The sequence below is a fragment of the Pleurodeles waltl genome, chromosome 11 (assembly GCF_031143425.1).
Source record: "Pleurodeles waltl isolate 20211129_DDA chromosome 11, aPleWal1.hap1.20221129, whole genome shotgun sequence".
NCBI classification, from domain to species: Eukaryota; Metazoa; Chordata; class Amphibia; order Caudata; family Salamandridae; genus Pleurodeles; species Pleurodeles waltl.
The window spans coordinates 532,706,277-532,723,436 of record NC_090450.1 but is presented as its reverse complement, the minus strand read 5'-3'; the positions used below and the strand labels follow the sequence as shown (position 1 = coordinate 532,723,436).

The 17,160-nt window shown below is 44.0% G+C and overlaps 1 protein-coding gene across 1 annotated transcript in view; it reads left to right on the top strand.

Moving 5' to 3' along the window:
* RNF7 (ring finger protein 7) overlaps nt 1-11,123 on the top strand; it is a 45,090-nt gene extending 33,967 nt beyond the window's left edge. The window contains exon 3 of the mRNA XM_069213937.1: nt 9,638-11,123. Coding sequence (XP_069070038.1) covers nt 9,638-9,756 — 119 coding nt within the window. The 3' untranslated portion in view covers nt 9,757-11,123. The remainder of the gene's footprint in view (nt 1-9,637) is intronic.
* Nucleotides 11,124-17,160: the final 6,037 nt, after the last annotated feature.

Here is a 17,160-nt window from a genome sequence, read left to right as displayed (position 1 = left end):
ACCGATGGGATCCTGGAGAGAGCTGAATCAATGATATTTACTAAGCTCCATACCTTGCAGGAATCAAATGGCAGTGGTTGTTGCTCTTCAGGCCTCTTCTTTGGCAGTTGAAATGCAGTACCATTTTCAGATGATATATTATTTTGATACATTCTTTGATACCTTTACCATTCCAGTTTGGTGGGATGGCACTCAAAATACTCCAATTGATTTTCAACAGAACTTAGTGTGAGTAGACTCAATGGTAAGCCTGGGGCTTTTAAGCAGGAATAAGTTGTGCAAAGAACCAGTTGACATTAAAAACCACAATAATGGATTATCTACACTGAGTAATGGTAAACTAGAAACCTCATTCTGAAGTAATTTAATCTTTTCAGTAATAGACTTTGAAAATTCAGTGCACAGTACGGATACTCCACATAGAGGCCAAATCATTTTCCACTTGCACTACATGTTTGATATCTCTTTTAGTTCCACCGTATATCTGTCCTGACTATGTCTAGCTAAAACAAGAGCTTTCTGGTAATTCCGAACTCCTTTTCCCTTTTTTTTTCCATGTGGCTTGATTTATCAGCTGGTACCTTTTCAAGGTAACAGTTTGTCTGTCATTGGCTAATTTCACTGCCACTTTTTGTTATAGTTCTTATTTTTAATTGGCTTCTGTGTGATATTGGTTTGTTGGTTGTCTGGGTGTAACCCCTGGTCAGGCAACAGCCAGGATCCCTTGCAGGGTGAACCACAAAAATCACTAAATAAACCTGCACTTAACCCTGGGTAGCGTGGCACAAAAAGCAGCCAGGCTTAACACAGAGGCAATGCATAAGGTATTCATGCAGCACACACAGATTAATAAAGTGAAACCACAGCCCACAAAAAATTCCAAACCAATGTAGAAAAAGAGTAAATTTTAATAATGTATTTGACAGCAAAAGGACAAAAATACAGTCAGTAGAACCAGAGTTATGATTTTTTAGAGTTTAACCCCTTGGGTGCCCACGGCGAGCTGGTCTCGCCCTTGGCAATGGTTGCCCGGTGCCGAGGATGAGACCAGCTCATCCTGTAGTAGGCCCCAATGGCAAAGCACCCCCCTCCCCTGGGCAGGGATGGAAGGGGAATTGCTTCAGCATTTCTGCTGCCCGATAGCGATGGATCGGGCAGCAGAAATGACACTAGACACCAGGGAATTTTTATTATTTTTTTGTTTGTCATAAGGGGAGCGCCCCCCCTTAGGCAAGGGTCGCTCTGCTGGGGCAAAATAAACTCTAGGATATTTCTGACCACCCTTGGGCAGCTCTGCCTATTTTTGTTAGGCCAATCTGCCCCCAAGGGGGTCAGAAACCACTAGGCACCAGGGATTTTTATTTTTTTGCATCAGATTCACGCAAGGGGAGTGACCCCTTAGGCAAGGGTCATTGCCCTGGGGGGGGGGGGGTTGGGGGGGGGGGGGGGATTTGTTTTAGGCCATTTCAGCTCCCCTTGGAGGCAGATCGGCCTATTTCTATTAAGCACGATCTGTTTTGTTTGGGGGATGGGGGAAGGCCCTTGGGCTAGGGTCGCTCCCAATGGGGGCACATTACTGTTGGCCATATATGCCACCCTTGGGGGCAGATCGGCCTATTTTTGGAAGGCCCATCTGCCCCCCAGTGGGGGCAGAGGGCCCACAGAGACCAGGGAAGATTTCTTTTTTTTTTTAAAAAGAGGGTGGGCGGTATGACCATACTGCCCCCCCCCCCCCCCCCCAAAAAAAAATGAGGCCAAAGTTGTTCTGCCCACCGATGGGCAGATAAGGCAATTACCCCTGATTCACCCCCCGTGGGGGCAGAAAATAGTGGGGTGGTGGCTACCAACCAGGATGCGCATGGTGATGCCCCCACCCTAGCTTGAAGGGGATAACAGTCTTTCAGCTCTCTCCTGCACACTAAAACATATTATTCCACAGCAAGCAAGAGGACATTTGCTTATTTTGAGTTTTGATTTTACATTTGGGCCGTGAGAGCTTGTCTAACTCTCAAAACCGTCCCACGTGGAATGGTGGGGGCTGCACTTTTTGGATTTGGGTCGCTGCCATTTAGAAAAATCCACAAGACGGAGATGCATCTGAAAGCTAAACATCTGGTTGAGCCCAGGGTGGTGTGCTTCACATGCACCCCGTACCATTTTCTTACCCACAATGCAAACCTCCAACTTTGCTGGAAATCACACCTTTTTCCCCCCATTTTTTTGTTGGAACCTTCCAGAATCGGCAGGAATCCACAAAATTCATCCACCCAGCATTGTCTCATCTATACTGATAAAAATTCTGCCCCACTTGTCAGACTAAAAATGTTTTTTTCCAAACTGCCCTTTTGGACCAGCTTTGGGTCCCCCTCAATTTCAACATGTTTTTGGCCCTTCCCTGTCACAGGCACTTGGCCCACCCACACAAGTGAGGTATCATTTTTACCGGGAGACTAAGTGGAACATTGGGTGGTAGGAAATTTGTCCCGGTGCGGTAATCAACAGATTTTTTTTTTTAGCTAAATTTGAGGTTTGCTGAGGAGTCTGGACAAGAAAACACTGGGGGATCCACACCAGTCACCCCTCCCTGGATTCCCTTGTGTGTCTAGCTTTCAGAAATGTTTGGGTTTGGTAGATATCACAATAAGGTTGCTGAGCCCAGGACCAAAAAACGCCCCCTGCAAAAACAGGTAGTTTTGTATTTAATAATTTTGATGTGTCCACATAGTGTTTTGGGGCATTTCCTTTTGCGGGCACTAGTCCTACCCACACAAGTGAGGTACCATTTTTATCAGGAGACATGGAGGGGGAACGCTGGGTGGAAGGACATTTGTGGCTCCACTCAGATTCCAGAACTTTCAGTCACCGAAATGTGAGGAAAAAGTGTTTTTTTTTTTGTTGTTTTTTTTTCGTGACAAATTTTGAGGTTTGCAAAGGATTCTGGGTAACAGAACCTGGTGAGAGCCCCACAATCCACCTCATACTGGATTCCCCTAGGTGTCTAGTTTTAAAAAAAATGCACAGGTCTGGTAAGTTTTCCTAGGTGCCGGCTGAGCTAGAGATGAAAATCCACAACTAGGCACTTTGCCAAAAAACACGTCCATTTTCAATGTAAAAATGTGATGTGTCCATGTTGCGTTCCCTGTCGCAGGCATTAGGCCTTCCCTTGCAAGTGAGGTACCATTTTTATCGGGAAACTTGGGGGAACACAGAATAGCAGAACAAGTGATTGCCCCTTGTCCGTCTACATTTTTTCCTTCCAAATGTAAGACAGTGTGTAAAAAAAAAAAAAAAAAAAAACACTATTTGAGAAATGCCCTGTAATTCACAAGCTAGTATGGGCACCCCGGAATTCAGAGATGTGCAGATAACCACTGTTTCGCAACACCTTATCTTGTGCCCATTTTGGAAATACAAAGGTATTCTTGATACCTATTTTTCGCTCTTTATATTTCAGCAAATGAACTGCTGTATACCCAATATAGAACCCATTGCAAGTTGCAGCTCCTTTATTAGCTCTGGATACCTAGGGTTCTTGATGAACCTACAAGACCTATATATCCCCGCAACCAGAAGTGTCCAGCAGACGTAATGGTATATTGCTTTCAAATATCTGACATCGCAGGAAAAAGTTAGAGAGTAAAACGTGGAGAAAAATTGCAGTTTTTTTTCACCTCAGTTTCAATATTCTTTTTATTTCAGCTGTTATTTTCTGTAGGAAAACCTTGTAGGAGCTACACAAATTACCCCTTGCTGAATTCAGAATTTTGTCTACTTTTCAGAAATGTTTAGCGTTCCGGGATCCAGCATTGGTTTCACACCCATTTCGGTCGCTAACTGAAAGCACAAAAAATTGTAAAAATGGGGTATGTCCAAGTAAAATGCCAAAATTGTGGTTAAAAATAAATGGGGTTTTCTGATTCAAGTCTGCCTGTTCCTGAAAGCTGGGAAGATGTTGATTTTAGCACCCCAAACCCTTTGTTGATGCCATTTTCAGGGGGAAAAATACAAGCCGCCTTCTGCAGCCCTTTTTTCCCATTTTTTTCCCTGGGGAACCCACACACTCTGGGTACCTCTAGAATCCCTAGGATGTTGGGGGTAAAAAGGATTCAAATTTAGCGTGGATAGCTTATGTGGACAAAAAGTTATGAGGGTCTAAGCGCGAACTGCCCCAAATAGCCAAAAAAAGGCCTAGCAGCGAAGGGGTTAAGGTTCAAATAGCGCCTAAAAGATGGAAGTGGCAACCGCTGATATCTGGTCACCTATAGCACCACAACCAAGTGTCCAGGAGTGTTGAAGACCTCTCTGGTTTTCAAGACTCACTCGGGCTGGGTCCAGAGGTGGGTTAAAGCTGGTGCCTGCTACGTCCCTGTGGCTTTGAACAGAAAGCCAGAAAACTAGCTCTTGGGGCCACTTCTGGAAGTCCTAGATGCAGGGCTCAACAGCAGTGCTGGCCTCTTGAGGGCTCAGGGTAGGCTCCAGGCAGCACAACAATCCTTCCAGGTACAGCAGCAGTCTAGCAGAGTGCACAGCAGGTCACAGCAGCATGCAGTCCTCTGAGAGACCTTCCTCAGGTCCAGTAGTAAGCTGAAGAGTGGGTCTGAGAGCCCTATTTTTATACCCAGGTGCCCTGCTCCTACAAGTTGGGAGAAGCTTCTAGAAAGATTCTTTGAATCAATGGGAGTTTCCTCCTCCTCTTCTCTGGCCTCAGGCTGGCTGCAGTGACAGTACAGGGTTGTTAGGCCTATTGTGGGGATACATGGCACACCCTATTCAGGTGCAAGTGGAGCTGTGCTTAGTTCCGCCCATCCATCAAGCCAGTTAATGGCCCATTGAAGCTCATCTAAGCCTACTATTGTTTGACCATCTGGAAGAAATTCAGAAAGTCTGTCGGCTACACCCAGTCAATGCTCCTGCTATGATAATCACACTCATTGATACATAGCTTTTTGACATAGTCAAAAAGCTATGTATCAGTGAGAGTTTATATCATATCACCAAGGGGCACTTAGCCCACGTTAATTGTATCATTGAAACCATAGCAGGAACATTGATGTGAGAACTGTTATGCTGACCTTGAAAAAAAATGAGCACTCAGCCAGTATTGTCAAACATGTATCACATCATCACATTGTAGTGATGAAACATTGTTTTTATCTTTGTTTTTTATTTTATATTTTTCACTTTGTGTGAAGATATTGTGAAACACGTTACCCAGAATGCTTCATAATGAGCAGGGCAGGTTGATGTATGTAAGCGACATCAAAAAAAGGACTCTTGTACAGTGCACAAGAATTTTTATAGTTGAAACGCAATGGTGTTAGCTACGCTATGTATTAAACAAACTTTATTAACTGGCGTTCCTGGAGTGCAGTTTTTGGTTAGTTTGAATACGTGTGTGTGTGTGTGTGTGTGTGTGTGTGTGTGTGTGTGTGTGTATGTATATGTGTGTGTGTGTATATATATATATCTATCTCACACACACCATATAGTCTGGAAATACATGGCTGGTCTCACCACGGTCCGAGAAGGGCTCCAGTAGCCTTAGATAATGTCACAACAAATCCCCATTTCAAGGAATACTCTGACAACTCCAGTGTTCATGCCAAACTTTTAATGAGTTAGCTTCCCCCTAAAATTTTGGACGAGCACAGGAGTTGTCCAAGTATTCCTTGATGTGGGGATTCGATTTGATGTGAGTGTATGTGTGTGTGTGTGTGTGAATATATATATATTTATGTATGTATAGTCATACATACATACACTTTACTATCCACCTTGGCTCCTTCTTGGAAAGATTTGTGCCATCCTGTTAAGCACAGACCAGTAAATAATTGGGGACTTAAAAATGTGATTTCCCTTGTTAATTCCCATAGGAAAACTCCGATATAGTAAAAAAAAAAAATCGGACTGAACGGAATTACACCAAATTTAACATAAGTTAGAACTTTGCTCAAAAAGTGCTCTTTTTTGAGACTTCGTATAAATCCTTTCAGCCTTTTTTAGAGAAATTAATGTATAAAGAGGGGCTCTGGTGGGCATAAAAGGGTTAACCCACAGAAAAAGTTCAGAATGTCTGGACAGTTAGCCCTGCGGGACTTCAGCCATACCAAAAACAAAATAAAAAAAATAGGCTATTTTGAATGGCTATGGGTGGTCATTTTAAAAATGCCTTGCTGGTAGCTCAGTACCGTATCATATGATTGGCTGGCCTCCACACAGGCGAAGATGTTGCAGCTCCTATTGCAGGTCTCAGTCCCTGAGTCCTGAAAAAGAAGATAAGCCCCATAAATAGGCAGGATAGGCATGCCTTGACTCAAAGCTGTTTGAGGCTGGGCGCGTAGGGTCTCTGGTACCCCACTACCAGCACCCGGTACCAAAACAAAATGTTAAAAATTACTAGGGTCTATCATTCATGACTTTTAAATTACATCTTTGAAGACCCTGACTATATATGTGTGTGTGTGTGTGTGTGTGTGTGTGTGTGTGTGTGTGTGTGTGTGTGTGTGTGTGTGTGTGTGTGTGTGTGTGTGTGTGTGTGTGTGTGTGTGTGTGTGTGTGTGTGTGTGTGTGTGTGTGTGTGTGTGTGTGTGTGTGTATACACCCCCCCCCCCCCCCCCAAGTAAAGATATTAGCAGATTCTATTTATTCACAGAAAAGCACATCAAATACCACTACGCGTTTCAAAATTTTGGCTTCCTCAGGTGGTTTTAGTTTGTAGGCACACATGGTTCTCATTTACCTGCCTTATATAGACACAGTGGTATTCTGGGAGTTATAGTTCAAAGTGCCACTTTCAGAGTCCTTATTTAAATGTTACTGAGCATAAACTACACAGAGACTGTTATGACCTATTGTAGTTTGTTTACTTGTGAAATAAGCAGAACGCAAATATTGATTAGTAACATTTAAAGAAGGACTCTGAACATCTTTACCTCTGGGAGTGCAGCAATTCTTGTTGGCTTATTTTTCGAGGGTCCTGGTCTCAACCCTATGCTGGCACCGGCAGTCAGAGCGCGCCGCTTTTGAGACCAATTGTTTTGCTATATATATATTGTACGGTACTTTTGAACAATATCATGCAACTTCTTATTGAAGAAATTGCAGTAAAGTGAAGATTACCCAAAAAAGTTCAGAATTTGGGGCCAATACCGCTTCCTCATTCCCGTTGGAATTATTTATAAGGTAAACATTTTATAAATCTTTATCGGAGAAAGGATGGTCCTACCGGGATATTGATTGAGAGTATATTATGGGGAGTCTGATGGGCAAGTCGTCATGATTGGGAAAGGAGTAAGACTGCCTGCTACCAAGAGCATATTAAGTAAAATTGTTTCCAAGAGCACCAATTTACAGGGGCTAAATGTTTCACTTGAGAGGGACATCCTTTCTCCGTTATTGACTATACTTTAATATCATGGATGTGTTAAAAAATATTTTTTATTGCAATTTCGCTTAAAAGATACTAAAAAGTAGAGACTAGGAAATATTCAATTTTTTCTCCCTTCAGATTTTCTTTGGCACAAAAGTAGAAATTCTAACCATAGTAACACTTAGCTGAGAACAGTATTTGTGTTTTTTAGCTTGTCTTATGTAAGAGAGATCGCATCCATTTTAAAATCCCATGAGCTAACTCCGAGGGAAAATGTGCCAAATCTTATAAAAAGATGTATAATACCTGGCCTGATAGCCAGTCTTCCCACACACTTACATTTTGCATGCTGACGTGTCACTGATGCTACCAGGAACGATGAGGGCTTGTGCCACTAAGAGCCAAAAGAGTGCAGTGAGCAAGGCTAGCTTCTATAGTTCCTGAAGCCCATTTTTCGCTGCAGTATAATGTAAACCTGCTACTGAAAGTGATTTTGTACCGAATTTAACAATACTGAATCACGAGCACTAGAGCAATTGACTTTGACAGAGCCCTACAGATTACTTCTTTATGGTGGATACCCTTGAAGCGAGGAAGGATCATATCACATTGTTATCAATGATGCAAGTTTTTCTAGTCAGCTGATGAATGAGAGATTCATTGGGTGAGTAGCATTAAAATTAAGTATTGTCCTGCACCACCACCTCCAGAGTTTTGGGACAAATCCTGAATCGGATGTTGTATTTTATAGATCAGCATGGAGAGGGTCAGTGTACCTCAGGTTGATATTGGAGCCACTTTTCTCCATAGAAAGTAAAGTTATAAAGAAATGGCTGTAGCTTGTGTTGCTGTAGATAAACATGGTCTGCATAATCCTTCTATTTAGTTTGAAGCTCGGATCTTCGCAAGTTGTTTTTGTGAGAAGAAATATTTAGAGTCACACAGTACTCTTACGTAGGATGGCATTATGCACGGGAACCGATTCCATGTTAGTTTTTTTCCTTTTTTCTCCTCCATCGTCCGGTTTGGGTAGGCCTGGCCGGAGCTCAGGAATCGGTGCGCCTTTTGATGCTTTCTTCTGTCGTTCTCAGTCTTCTATTGTGGTAGGAGTATGCAGAGCATGTGAATCTATAACACTACTTGCTACGAATAAATGCTAACATGTCAGGTAGCATTTTCCTAACTACAGCATTATGGGGATGAAATGGATCATTTTCAACAGTCCGTCCCAAAAGACAAAAATAAATAAAAAAGAGAACTTCACTTCGAAGGGCAAACTGTGTATTATAACGTTGTTAAGCTATCCAAGATGAGACACGCAAACCAAAGCTATTAAAACGTAGGGTTTAGCCTACAGTATTACATTGGTTTAAAAACAATACAGGGGTTATTTGTTTTCAGTTGACTTCATGAGAGTTTGGCTACTCACACATCTGACATGGCACCAACTATTTGTCTTCTAAAAAGAAATAGCTCAAACACTAGTTGATGAAATGATGCGCTGAATATATAACAGAAGACAGCATGAAAAAACTGTTACAGATAAGTAACATATTTACTGTTTCCTTAAGTGGCATTGTATCTTGGGATAAAAGGATTGTTGTTAAGCAGTAAAGTTAGCCTTGCCATACAGTATGGGGGCTTGGCTTAGTCTCTGACGAGAACGTTTGAGGGCTTTTTTGATTTTAAATCTACACCCGTGGTCTGGCCTTTTGGGGTTTAACCTGGAGTTAAACCTTCGGGAACCGCATTACTTACATTTATTATTATTTAGCAGAGCTAAAGGAACGTATGCCTTGGCAAATTTGCAACGACTAGGAGCAAAGGTTTCAAGGGAAAGGTACACTTGGCGTGTCCAACACTGGTTAGTCTTTTTCATGGCAAAATAAGAAAATAAATGATGCAGTGCTGTTTGCCAGCAGTAATTACCATTGAATAATATGAATTAAAAAAAAAACTTTTTGTATTTTTTCTCACGCCTTGTAAAACGTAGATAAGGGGTGGCCTTTGGAAAATATGATTATAGAAGAGGTTTTAGTTTAGCTCACAGTTAAGAAACCCAGCAGTGTTAACGTTTCATTTGTACACCTAATTCTAATTTGATTGCAGTACGTTTTGGAGGAAGGGGAGGGGAAGTGCAAAATGTATAGTTGTAGAAAACAGTTATAGCGAACAGCCACTATTATTGCATTGTCCAGAATACTCAGCGATGCATCTTGTAGCGGCTATTGTTAATGAGTTTTTCTTTTCTCTTCTCTTCTCTTCTAGTGGTCTGGGGAGAATGTAATCACTCATTCCACAATTGCTGCATGTCCCTTTGGGTGAAACAGAACAATCGTTGCCCTCTATGTCAGCAGGACTGGGTAGTCCAGAGGATAGGCAAATGAAAGACCTGGAGATTTTCTCTGTCACAATTTCTTGGAGCAGAATTCTTTTGTTGGCCACGTGTTCACCGGTGAATGGCTGTTGCGTCAGTGAAGTGGACCCTTTACTTTCTGTCATTGGTGTGGTTTTGGTAGCATACTCATCTCGGAGGATCTCAATAACAGCTAAGGGAATTTTCATCCTGGTGTCTGCTTTTTGCTTTTAAACAGGTGTTGCCTCTGAAGACCATGGAACGACTGAAAGAACATTTACATGACATTATATATATCATATATTTTGCATTTAAAACAACTTCACTGTAACCTAGACGTGACTTGTAATAATGGTTTTGAAATGTTAACCTAAAATACTATCTTAAGTCATTAACCACATGAAGCGAACTTATTCAATTCAATATCAGTGGCATTTGAGAGTATGTGAATTGCCATTGAGTTTTCAATCTTATTTCTAAAATGGTTTTATTTTCCTTTAAAGAAATGAAATTGATTCCACAAAGCCTTCAGCTGTGGTTCCAGAAATATTAAAGTATGCTTCTTCATCTTCTGGTAACTTGTCTGTTACTCTTTGTTTTTCTTTCTTGTAACTTAAATATGCTGGTTTCTTAGAATTTTTACCAAAAGAATTAAATAAAACGTCCTCTGGTGGGACCATCTTGTATTGATAACGGAGTTTTGCAATAGATTAAATAAGGGAGAAAGTGTGGATTGGTAAAATAGACAATAACTGAGTTCTAAAATTGGTGATCTGCTAGGAGATATTGTTAAAAAGATAATATATATGTTATTTTTTATTATAGTCTTTTTCCAGTGTGCAGTTCCCACCTTTGGCTTTAATGTTGCAAAATGTCTCTGTACGGCCTTGGGATTAGAACATGAATTTAAGATGTTTTGCCTTTTAATCCTAATAGCCCGTTAGTGTGACTTTTAGCATAAAGGCAGCATAGGTGAAGGCCAACTAGAAAAACCTTAATGGAAGGGGTACACAATGAAAACTATATCCAGAAATTTGAATCCTCAGTAAACCATGGCTCTTCAAGCTCTTAACAAGGACTTTTACAAAACAGTGAACGTTTTTCGGTGGTTCATAGTGGTGTTCATGTAACAGCAGAATTTTCAAGTGTTTTTACAGATGGTTTAGTTGACGTCTTTATGTAATTGTAATTTACAAATAATTTTGCTTTGAATACGTTTTTGAGTAAAATGTACGAGTCCAGTGGTTAGCCAAATTGCCACTTTAAAGTGCCTGACTTGCTACAGACTTATAATTTCCTTTTGCAGGCCCAAGGAATGAGATCAGACACCCAGATAATCCTCTTTATTTGGAAGTATTATTTATGAGCTAGCTAAATAAATGATATTAAGAAATAAAATGGTGCAGTTGCATTTTTTATTCATTTTGTGTTCTAGCGTAGTTGACACTGCCATTTTTAGAATAGTTTAATTTTTACAATGTGATAAGTACCTTGTTTCAGGGTTTACTTGTTATGTGGTGTCATCTTTGTACTTTGTGATAAGTGAATGTAATCCCTGCCTTAGATAGGCTACTGTGTTCTTAGAATTTTTTTTTTTTAAATGACATTCTCCTTCTTTAAGCAATACTTTATTCGATTGTATCTCACAATCATAAAAGCAGATAAAATATACAAAATAACACCTTTATTTCACCTATGTTAAATTTACCACTTATCCTGCTTCTCGTAGTATATTTACTACTTGGCCTCCCTAGTTTTTCTTGTGTCTGGACAGTTATGACTGATTTTACCAAGCAGTGATTCACTGTTAACTGGTGTCGCAAGTACTCAACTTCTTTTAGCTTCTGGTTGTCTCTCCGGTTTCACGCGCTATGTAATTGTGACAGAGTTGCTTCCTCTCCCACAAAGCTCAGAGATATCTGTGTATATGTATACTCTAGGAAGCTGTCCCAGTGATTGGTGGACACCTAGGGTGTTACACGTTATACTGGGTTCAAGCAAATCCCTACTAGTGAGTGTTACAGTGTCCGGACAGCCAGGGTGCTCTAGGGTAGCTGTGGTGAGCTGCCAAGACTTATCTAGAAGGCATGTGAAGCACTTGCAATACCAAAGCAGCCACACAGTAACTTATCATACACGAAAGGACCCACACAGTGTTGCAAAAATAAAAGTATTTTATTATAGACACACCAAACTAGACTACCATTGGTATACCTCCCTTTGGAGGTATGAACACCCCGGATATTCATAGGTAAGTAATTAGGAAAAGCATAAATTAGCAAGGGCCCTATAGGGGGCGCCAACCATATACAAAACAAATGGGACACGAACGGGTGTCACCCACCAGAGTGTATGGAGTAGTTAGACAAGCGACGGGGAAGAGTGGAACCCCGAAAGGTAAGTACCTAGAAGATCTCCAGTGGCCGGGTGCAGAGAGGTAAGTTACCCGGGTTTCCCACAAGCTAATATGGTGACATCCCGGTTGGAGAATACAGAAGCAGGACAGAACCAGTAGAACCCAAGGGTGGATTCTGGGTGAAGAGGACCTGCAAACCACAAAGGGGTAGGGGCCAATGCCCTCCCTTCTGTAACTGAAGATCCAGGTCGATGGTGATGGATAAAGTCCAGCTGCAGGGTCTAGGAGCTGCAGAGGGGTCCCAGAAGCTGCCTATGAGCTGTCCCTTGATGGTCACCTGTTTACAGATGGGTCAGTGGTCAAGATGGCCACAAACAAGCACAAGCAAATGCAAGAGGAGCTGTTGGAAGTTTTGCAGAATGCTGGTGGACCAGCCAGGTCCTGGGGACTCAACCCTTGGAAGGGAGTCCGGGCTGACCCTCAAGACAGAAGAGCTAGCAGAAGTAATCTGAGCCCCCACAAGCAATCCACTGGCAGCAGGCATAGTAAGTCGCAGTGAGGCCCAGTCAGCACACCTTGAGAAGAGACCCACATCACTGGAGCAACAGAGAAGAGACTATCCTTTCAGAGGTACAGTGCTGGGGGCAGGAGCTACTTGTAGCCTGAAGATCCCTCAGAGCAGGAGTCAACAAGCCTTGGTTGGTGCAAGAGTTGCGTTACAATGGGATTCTGTCCCAGTGGCAGAGGCCAGGGCTTACCATCTCCCACGTTGGAGAGAAGGCAGCGAGGACCCAGGGGATCCTCAGAAATACCATATGTGTTGGAGAATCTTTGCAGATCCGGAGGACAGAAGTTCCCACCAGCCGGACATCGTTGCCTTGGGTACCTGTGGATGGAGGGGAGTGACCCTTCACTCATAAGAGAGATTTCTTCGTGCTTCTTTAGTGCAGCTGAAGTCTTGCCGACCCCATAGGGTGCACAGCCGTGGAAATGTTGCAGATTGCTGACAGAAACCCCAGAAACAATGTCTCAAGGAGAAGTCCTCTCAGGCGTTGCAGTCCTGTTTGGTCCCTGTGTTGCCCAACAGTGGTTTCAGAGGCCAGGAGCAGAAGATGTCTTCGCGGAGAGGTCCTGGTGGAGTCTTGCACGATGAATCTGGGGACCCACCCTCAAGGGAGTCCCTAAATAACCCAAAAAGGGCATTTGGTCACTCTCTGGAGTGACCACCTATAAGGAGGGGTCTCTGACACCACCTACCTGGCCTACCCAGTCAGATGCTCCCAAAGGCCTCTGCCCATCTTGGTTTGAAGATGGCAGAACCAGGTGGCCACCTAGAGGAGCTCTGGGCACCACCTCGGGGTGGAGCTGGACACAGGAGTGAACACTCCCCTTTCCTTTGTGTGTTTCGCCCCAGAGCAAGGAACAGTGGTTCCTGAACTGATGCAAACCAGATTATGCAAGGAGGGCACCAAAGGTGCCCATCAAAGCAAGCCCAGTGCCTTGGGGAGGTTTTCCCTCCCAGCCTAGTAACACCTATTTCCAAACCAGAGGAGGTTGCACCCTCTCCTACAGGAAATCCTTTGTTCTGCTGTCCCCTGCTCAAGCAAGTCAAGCAGCAGGAGGGCAGAATCGAGTCTGAGGGGCTGCAGCAGCACAGGCTGTCCGCAGACCCTGGAAGACTGGTAGGAGCAGAACTGGGGGATTATCTAAGGAACCCCCAGAGTGCATGGAATCATGCCACCAATACTGGAATCGGTAGTGGGGGTCTAAATCCTACATGTTTGATGCCAAACATGCCCAAGTTTGGAGTCACCTTTATGTAGCTGGACCAGTGGTCCGTAAATAGCTAAAATGGCTTCCCCACACTTACGAATCCCAGGGAATTGAAACTGGAGCTCATACACACACACGGACCTGCACCCTGCCCTTGGGCTGAAAGGGCCTACCATATGGGTGACTTACAGTGACCTGGTGTGGTGTCCATCAGTGAAAGGGTGCATGCACCTTTTCACGCAGATTGCAATGGCAAGCCTGCAGACAGAGTTTGCATGGGTTAATGAGGGTGGCATAATACATGCTGCAGCCCATGGGGACACCTGGTGTACCAATGCAGTGGGTAGATAAGCACCACCTAATAGGGACTTACAAAGGTACACCAGTATGCCAATTGTGGGGGGAAGGAATTATCATGACAACCAAATTTAGAGGAGAGCGCACAATCACTGGGATCCTGATTAGCAGGATCCCAGTTAACAGTCTAAGCACACTGACTTCAGGCAAAAGTGGAAGTAACCATGCCAGAAAGAGGGGACTTTCCTAGTTTTTTTTTGTAAACAAATTTTATTGCATTTCTTAACGGCAATAAGTAGGAAATTCAACACTTGTGAGTACATAGCAATAAAAAATTAAAAAAACAACTTTTACATACTCATAAGACCAGTGATCTCCAACCTACTCATTCTCACTTAACTAGCATTCTATTGTCATGTTAACTACCCTACTCCCCCTCCCTCAACCTCCCCAACTGTACCCTCCCCCCAGTGATGATACTAGTAGTATGCCTAGATTGTCGTTTTGTGTGTAGATGTGATATGAAGGAGTCAGCCCTCTGCTCTTAACGTGTACGTGGTTCTCCGAGTAGCCTACACCTAGAATCTCACCTCTGGGTCATCTTGTACTGCAACTATTTGTTGGGACTGTTGACAGTTTCTAAATGGCATCTTATCACCCTTCGCACAGGGGGACTGGTTCAACCCGGCTTTCTTCTTCAAAGGAATCAAGTATTGCATCCCAGCATTGTGCCGCCCCCAGGGGCCGTCTACCCCTTCTCTCCTCACTATGAAGGACAGAGCTCTCACATCCAGCCCATCTAATTAGCTCTCTGGACCATTGGGACAATCTTGGTCCAATCGGCTTTTTCCAGGATATCGCTATTTCCCTCTTGGCCAACACGAAGGCCAGATCCCTGAATCTGTTGGTTATTTTGTACTTAGCCGTGCGTGGAAACCACCCTAGCAAACATTGCCCTATCGTGCAAGGGGCTTCTCTTCCCATCGCTCCAGACACCAGTCTACACACCCCTGCCCAAAATCCCTCCGCAACAGGGCAGTTCCAGAACATATGTCCAAATTCAGCCCTCTCCAACCCGCACCTCGGGCATCCCAATCCCTCCACCCCAAAGTATCTGCTGATCCGTTCAGGAGTGAGATAAGCCCTATGTAGGACATAAAAATTAATCAGCTTAAATCTGGCATTGCGAGTCATCTTAGGGAAACCACCAAGCGTACGCTCCCAATCCTTGTCGGATATAGCTGTGCCCAGGTCTACCTCCCAGGACGATTTGAGCTGAGACAAAGGTGTGGCCATATCCTCCCGAATTCTTTTGTAAAGGTTAGAAACTGCTCTAAAGGCCCCCGAAGAGGTCACCAAATATGTACAGGTTGTTTGTGTTGCGGGCCCCCCAGTTCCTGTTAACCAATGTTTTCTGATACTAGCCGCCACAGAACCAAATAATAAAAAGTGTCCCCTCTGTAGATTAAATTGTGACCGCAGTGCTTCAAATGACATCAGTGTTCCTTCCCTAAACAGTGCTCCCACCGACTGTATCCCAGCTTCCACCCAGGACCGGAGGCCGCCCCAGTCTCCACGATGAGGTAAAGCCCTTAAGGACATGAGGGGCAGGTCCGGGGAGTAAGGAGCCCTTACTTTGATTTTACGCAAAAATCTCCTCCAACATCGCGCAAGGACTTTAAACTCAGGGGAGTCATTCTTCCCCATACTCGGGTACCCTAGTAACAGTTCGTATAATCTAGCTTCTGGGGGAGTAAACGCCTTAACCCTCAACCCTGTTGCAGCCCTGCTGGATATCCATTGTGCCAACCATTGAAGTTGCGCTGCCAAGTAATAAGCCTCAAAATCCGGGACTGCTAGGCCACCATCTATTGAACACCTCTGAAGTTTGGACAGAGCAACTCGCTTTCGACTGTCTCCCCAGATAAATGCCATGACTATGGTCTCCAGTTCTGTAAATATGGCCTTAGGAACCCATACCGGCAGGACTGTGAAATAGTACAGGAGACGAGGCAGTACCACCATCTTAAGGATGGCTACCCTCCCCGCCACAGATAAAGGCAAGGTTCGCCAAAAAGCCATGTTGGATCGGGTAGAACTCAGTGCGCCTCCAATATTGCTGTCGATTATATCCTGTGGGTCGTGAAAAACCTTGACCACCAAGTATGAGAGGCATCTTGGAACCCACTGGACATTTCCCAATTCTAATGGAGGTGTTACTGTAGCATCCAAAGGAAACAAGCCGGTCTTACCCCAATTCACCCGTAGACCAGAAAGCTCACCAAACTGCGAAAGCAACTGTTGGGCCCGGGGTAGGTCTCTGTGTATATCGTCTAGGAAAATCAATAGATCGTCTGCATACAACGCTATTTGATGTCTCTTGTCCCCTGCCACTATACCAGGGCCCCCTCTCCCCCCCCCCGCGCCGCCGCCGCCAACGGCTCCATAGCCAGTGCAAACAACAGCGGCGATAGGGGGCATCCCTGTCTGGTACCCCGTTCAACGACATAGGGGTTGGATATGATCCGTCCCGTACGTACTCTAGCAATGGGTTTAGTATACAGCAGTCTGACCCAGGCAATGTATTCCGGTCCAAATCGAAGATGGGATAACACTGTATAAAGGAATGACCACTCCAAGCTGTCAAAGGCCTTTTCTATATCGACTGCGAGGACTACGGGGGCTGAGCTGGACGATTTTCGATCATTCATGACTGCTATAAATCTGCGTATGTTATCCGCTGTGCTGCGCCCCGGGATGAACCCCGCCTGATCAGTATGAATTAGTGTTGTCATGTGGGGGAGCAGTCTAGTGGCCAGAACCTTACTGAGGATCTTGTAGTCCAGGTTCAGCATGGATAGAGGTCTGTATGCCCCAGCTTCCGTTGGATTTTTCCCTGTTTTAAGCAAGGGTATTATTACTGCCTCCCTCGCTGTTGCCGGTAAGATTCCCCTATCTCTGGCTGATTGATATAGAATCTCGAGTCTAGGAGCTAACTGATCTATATAT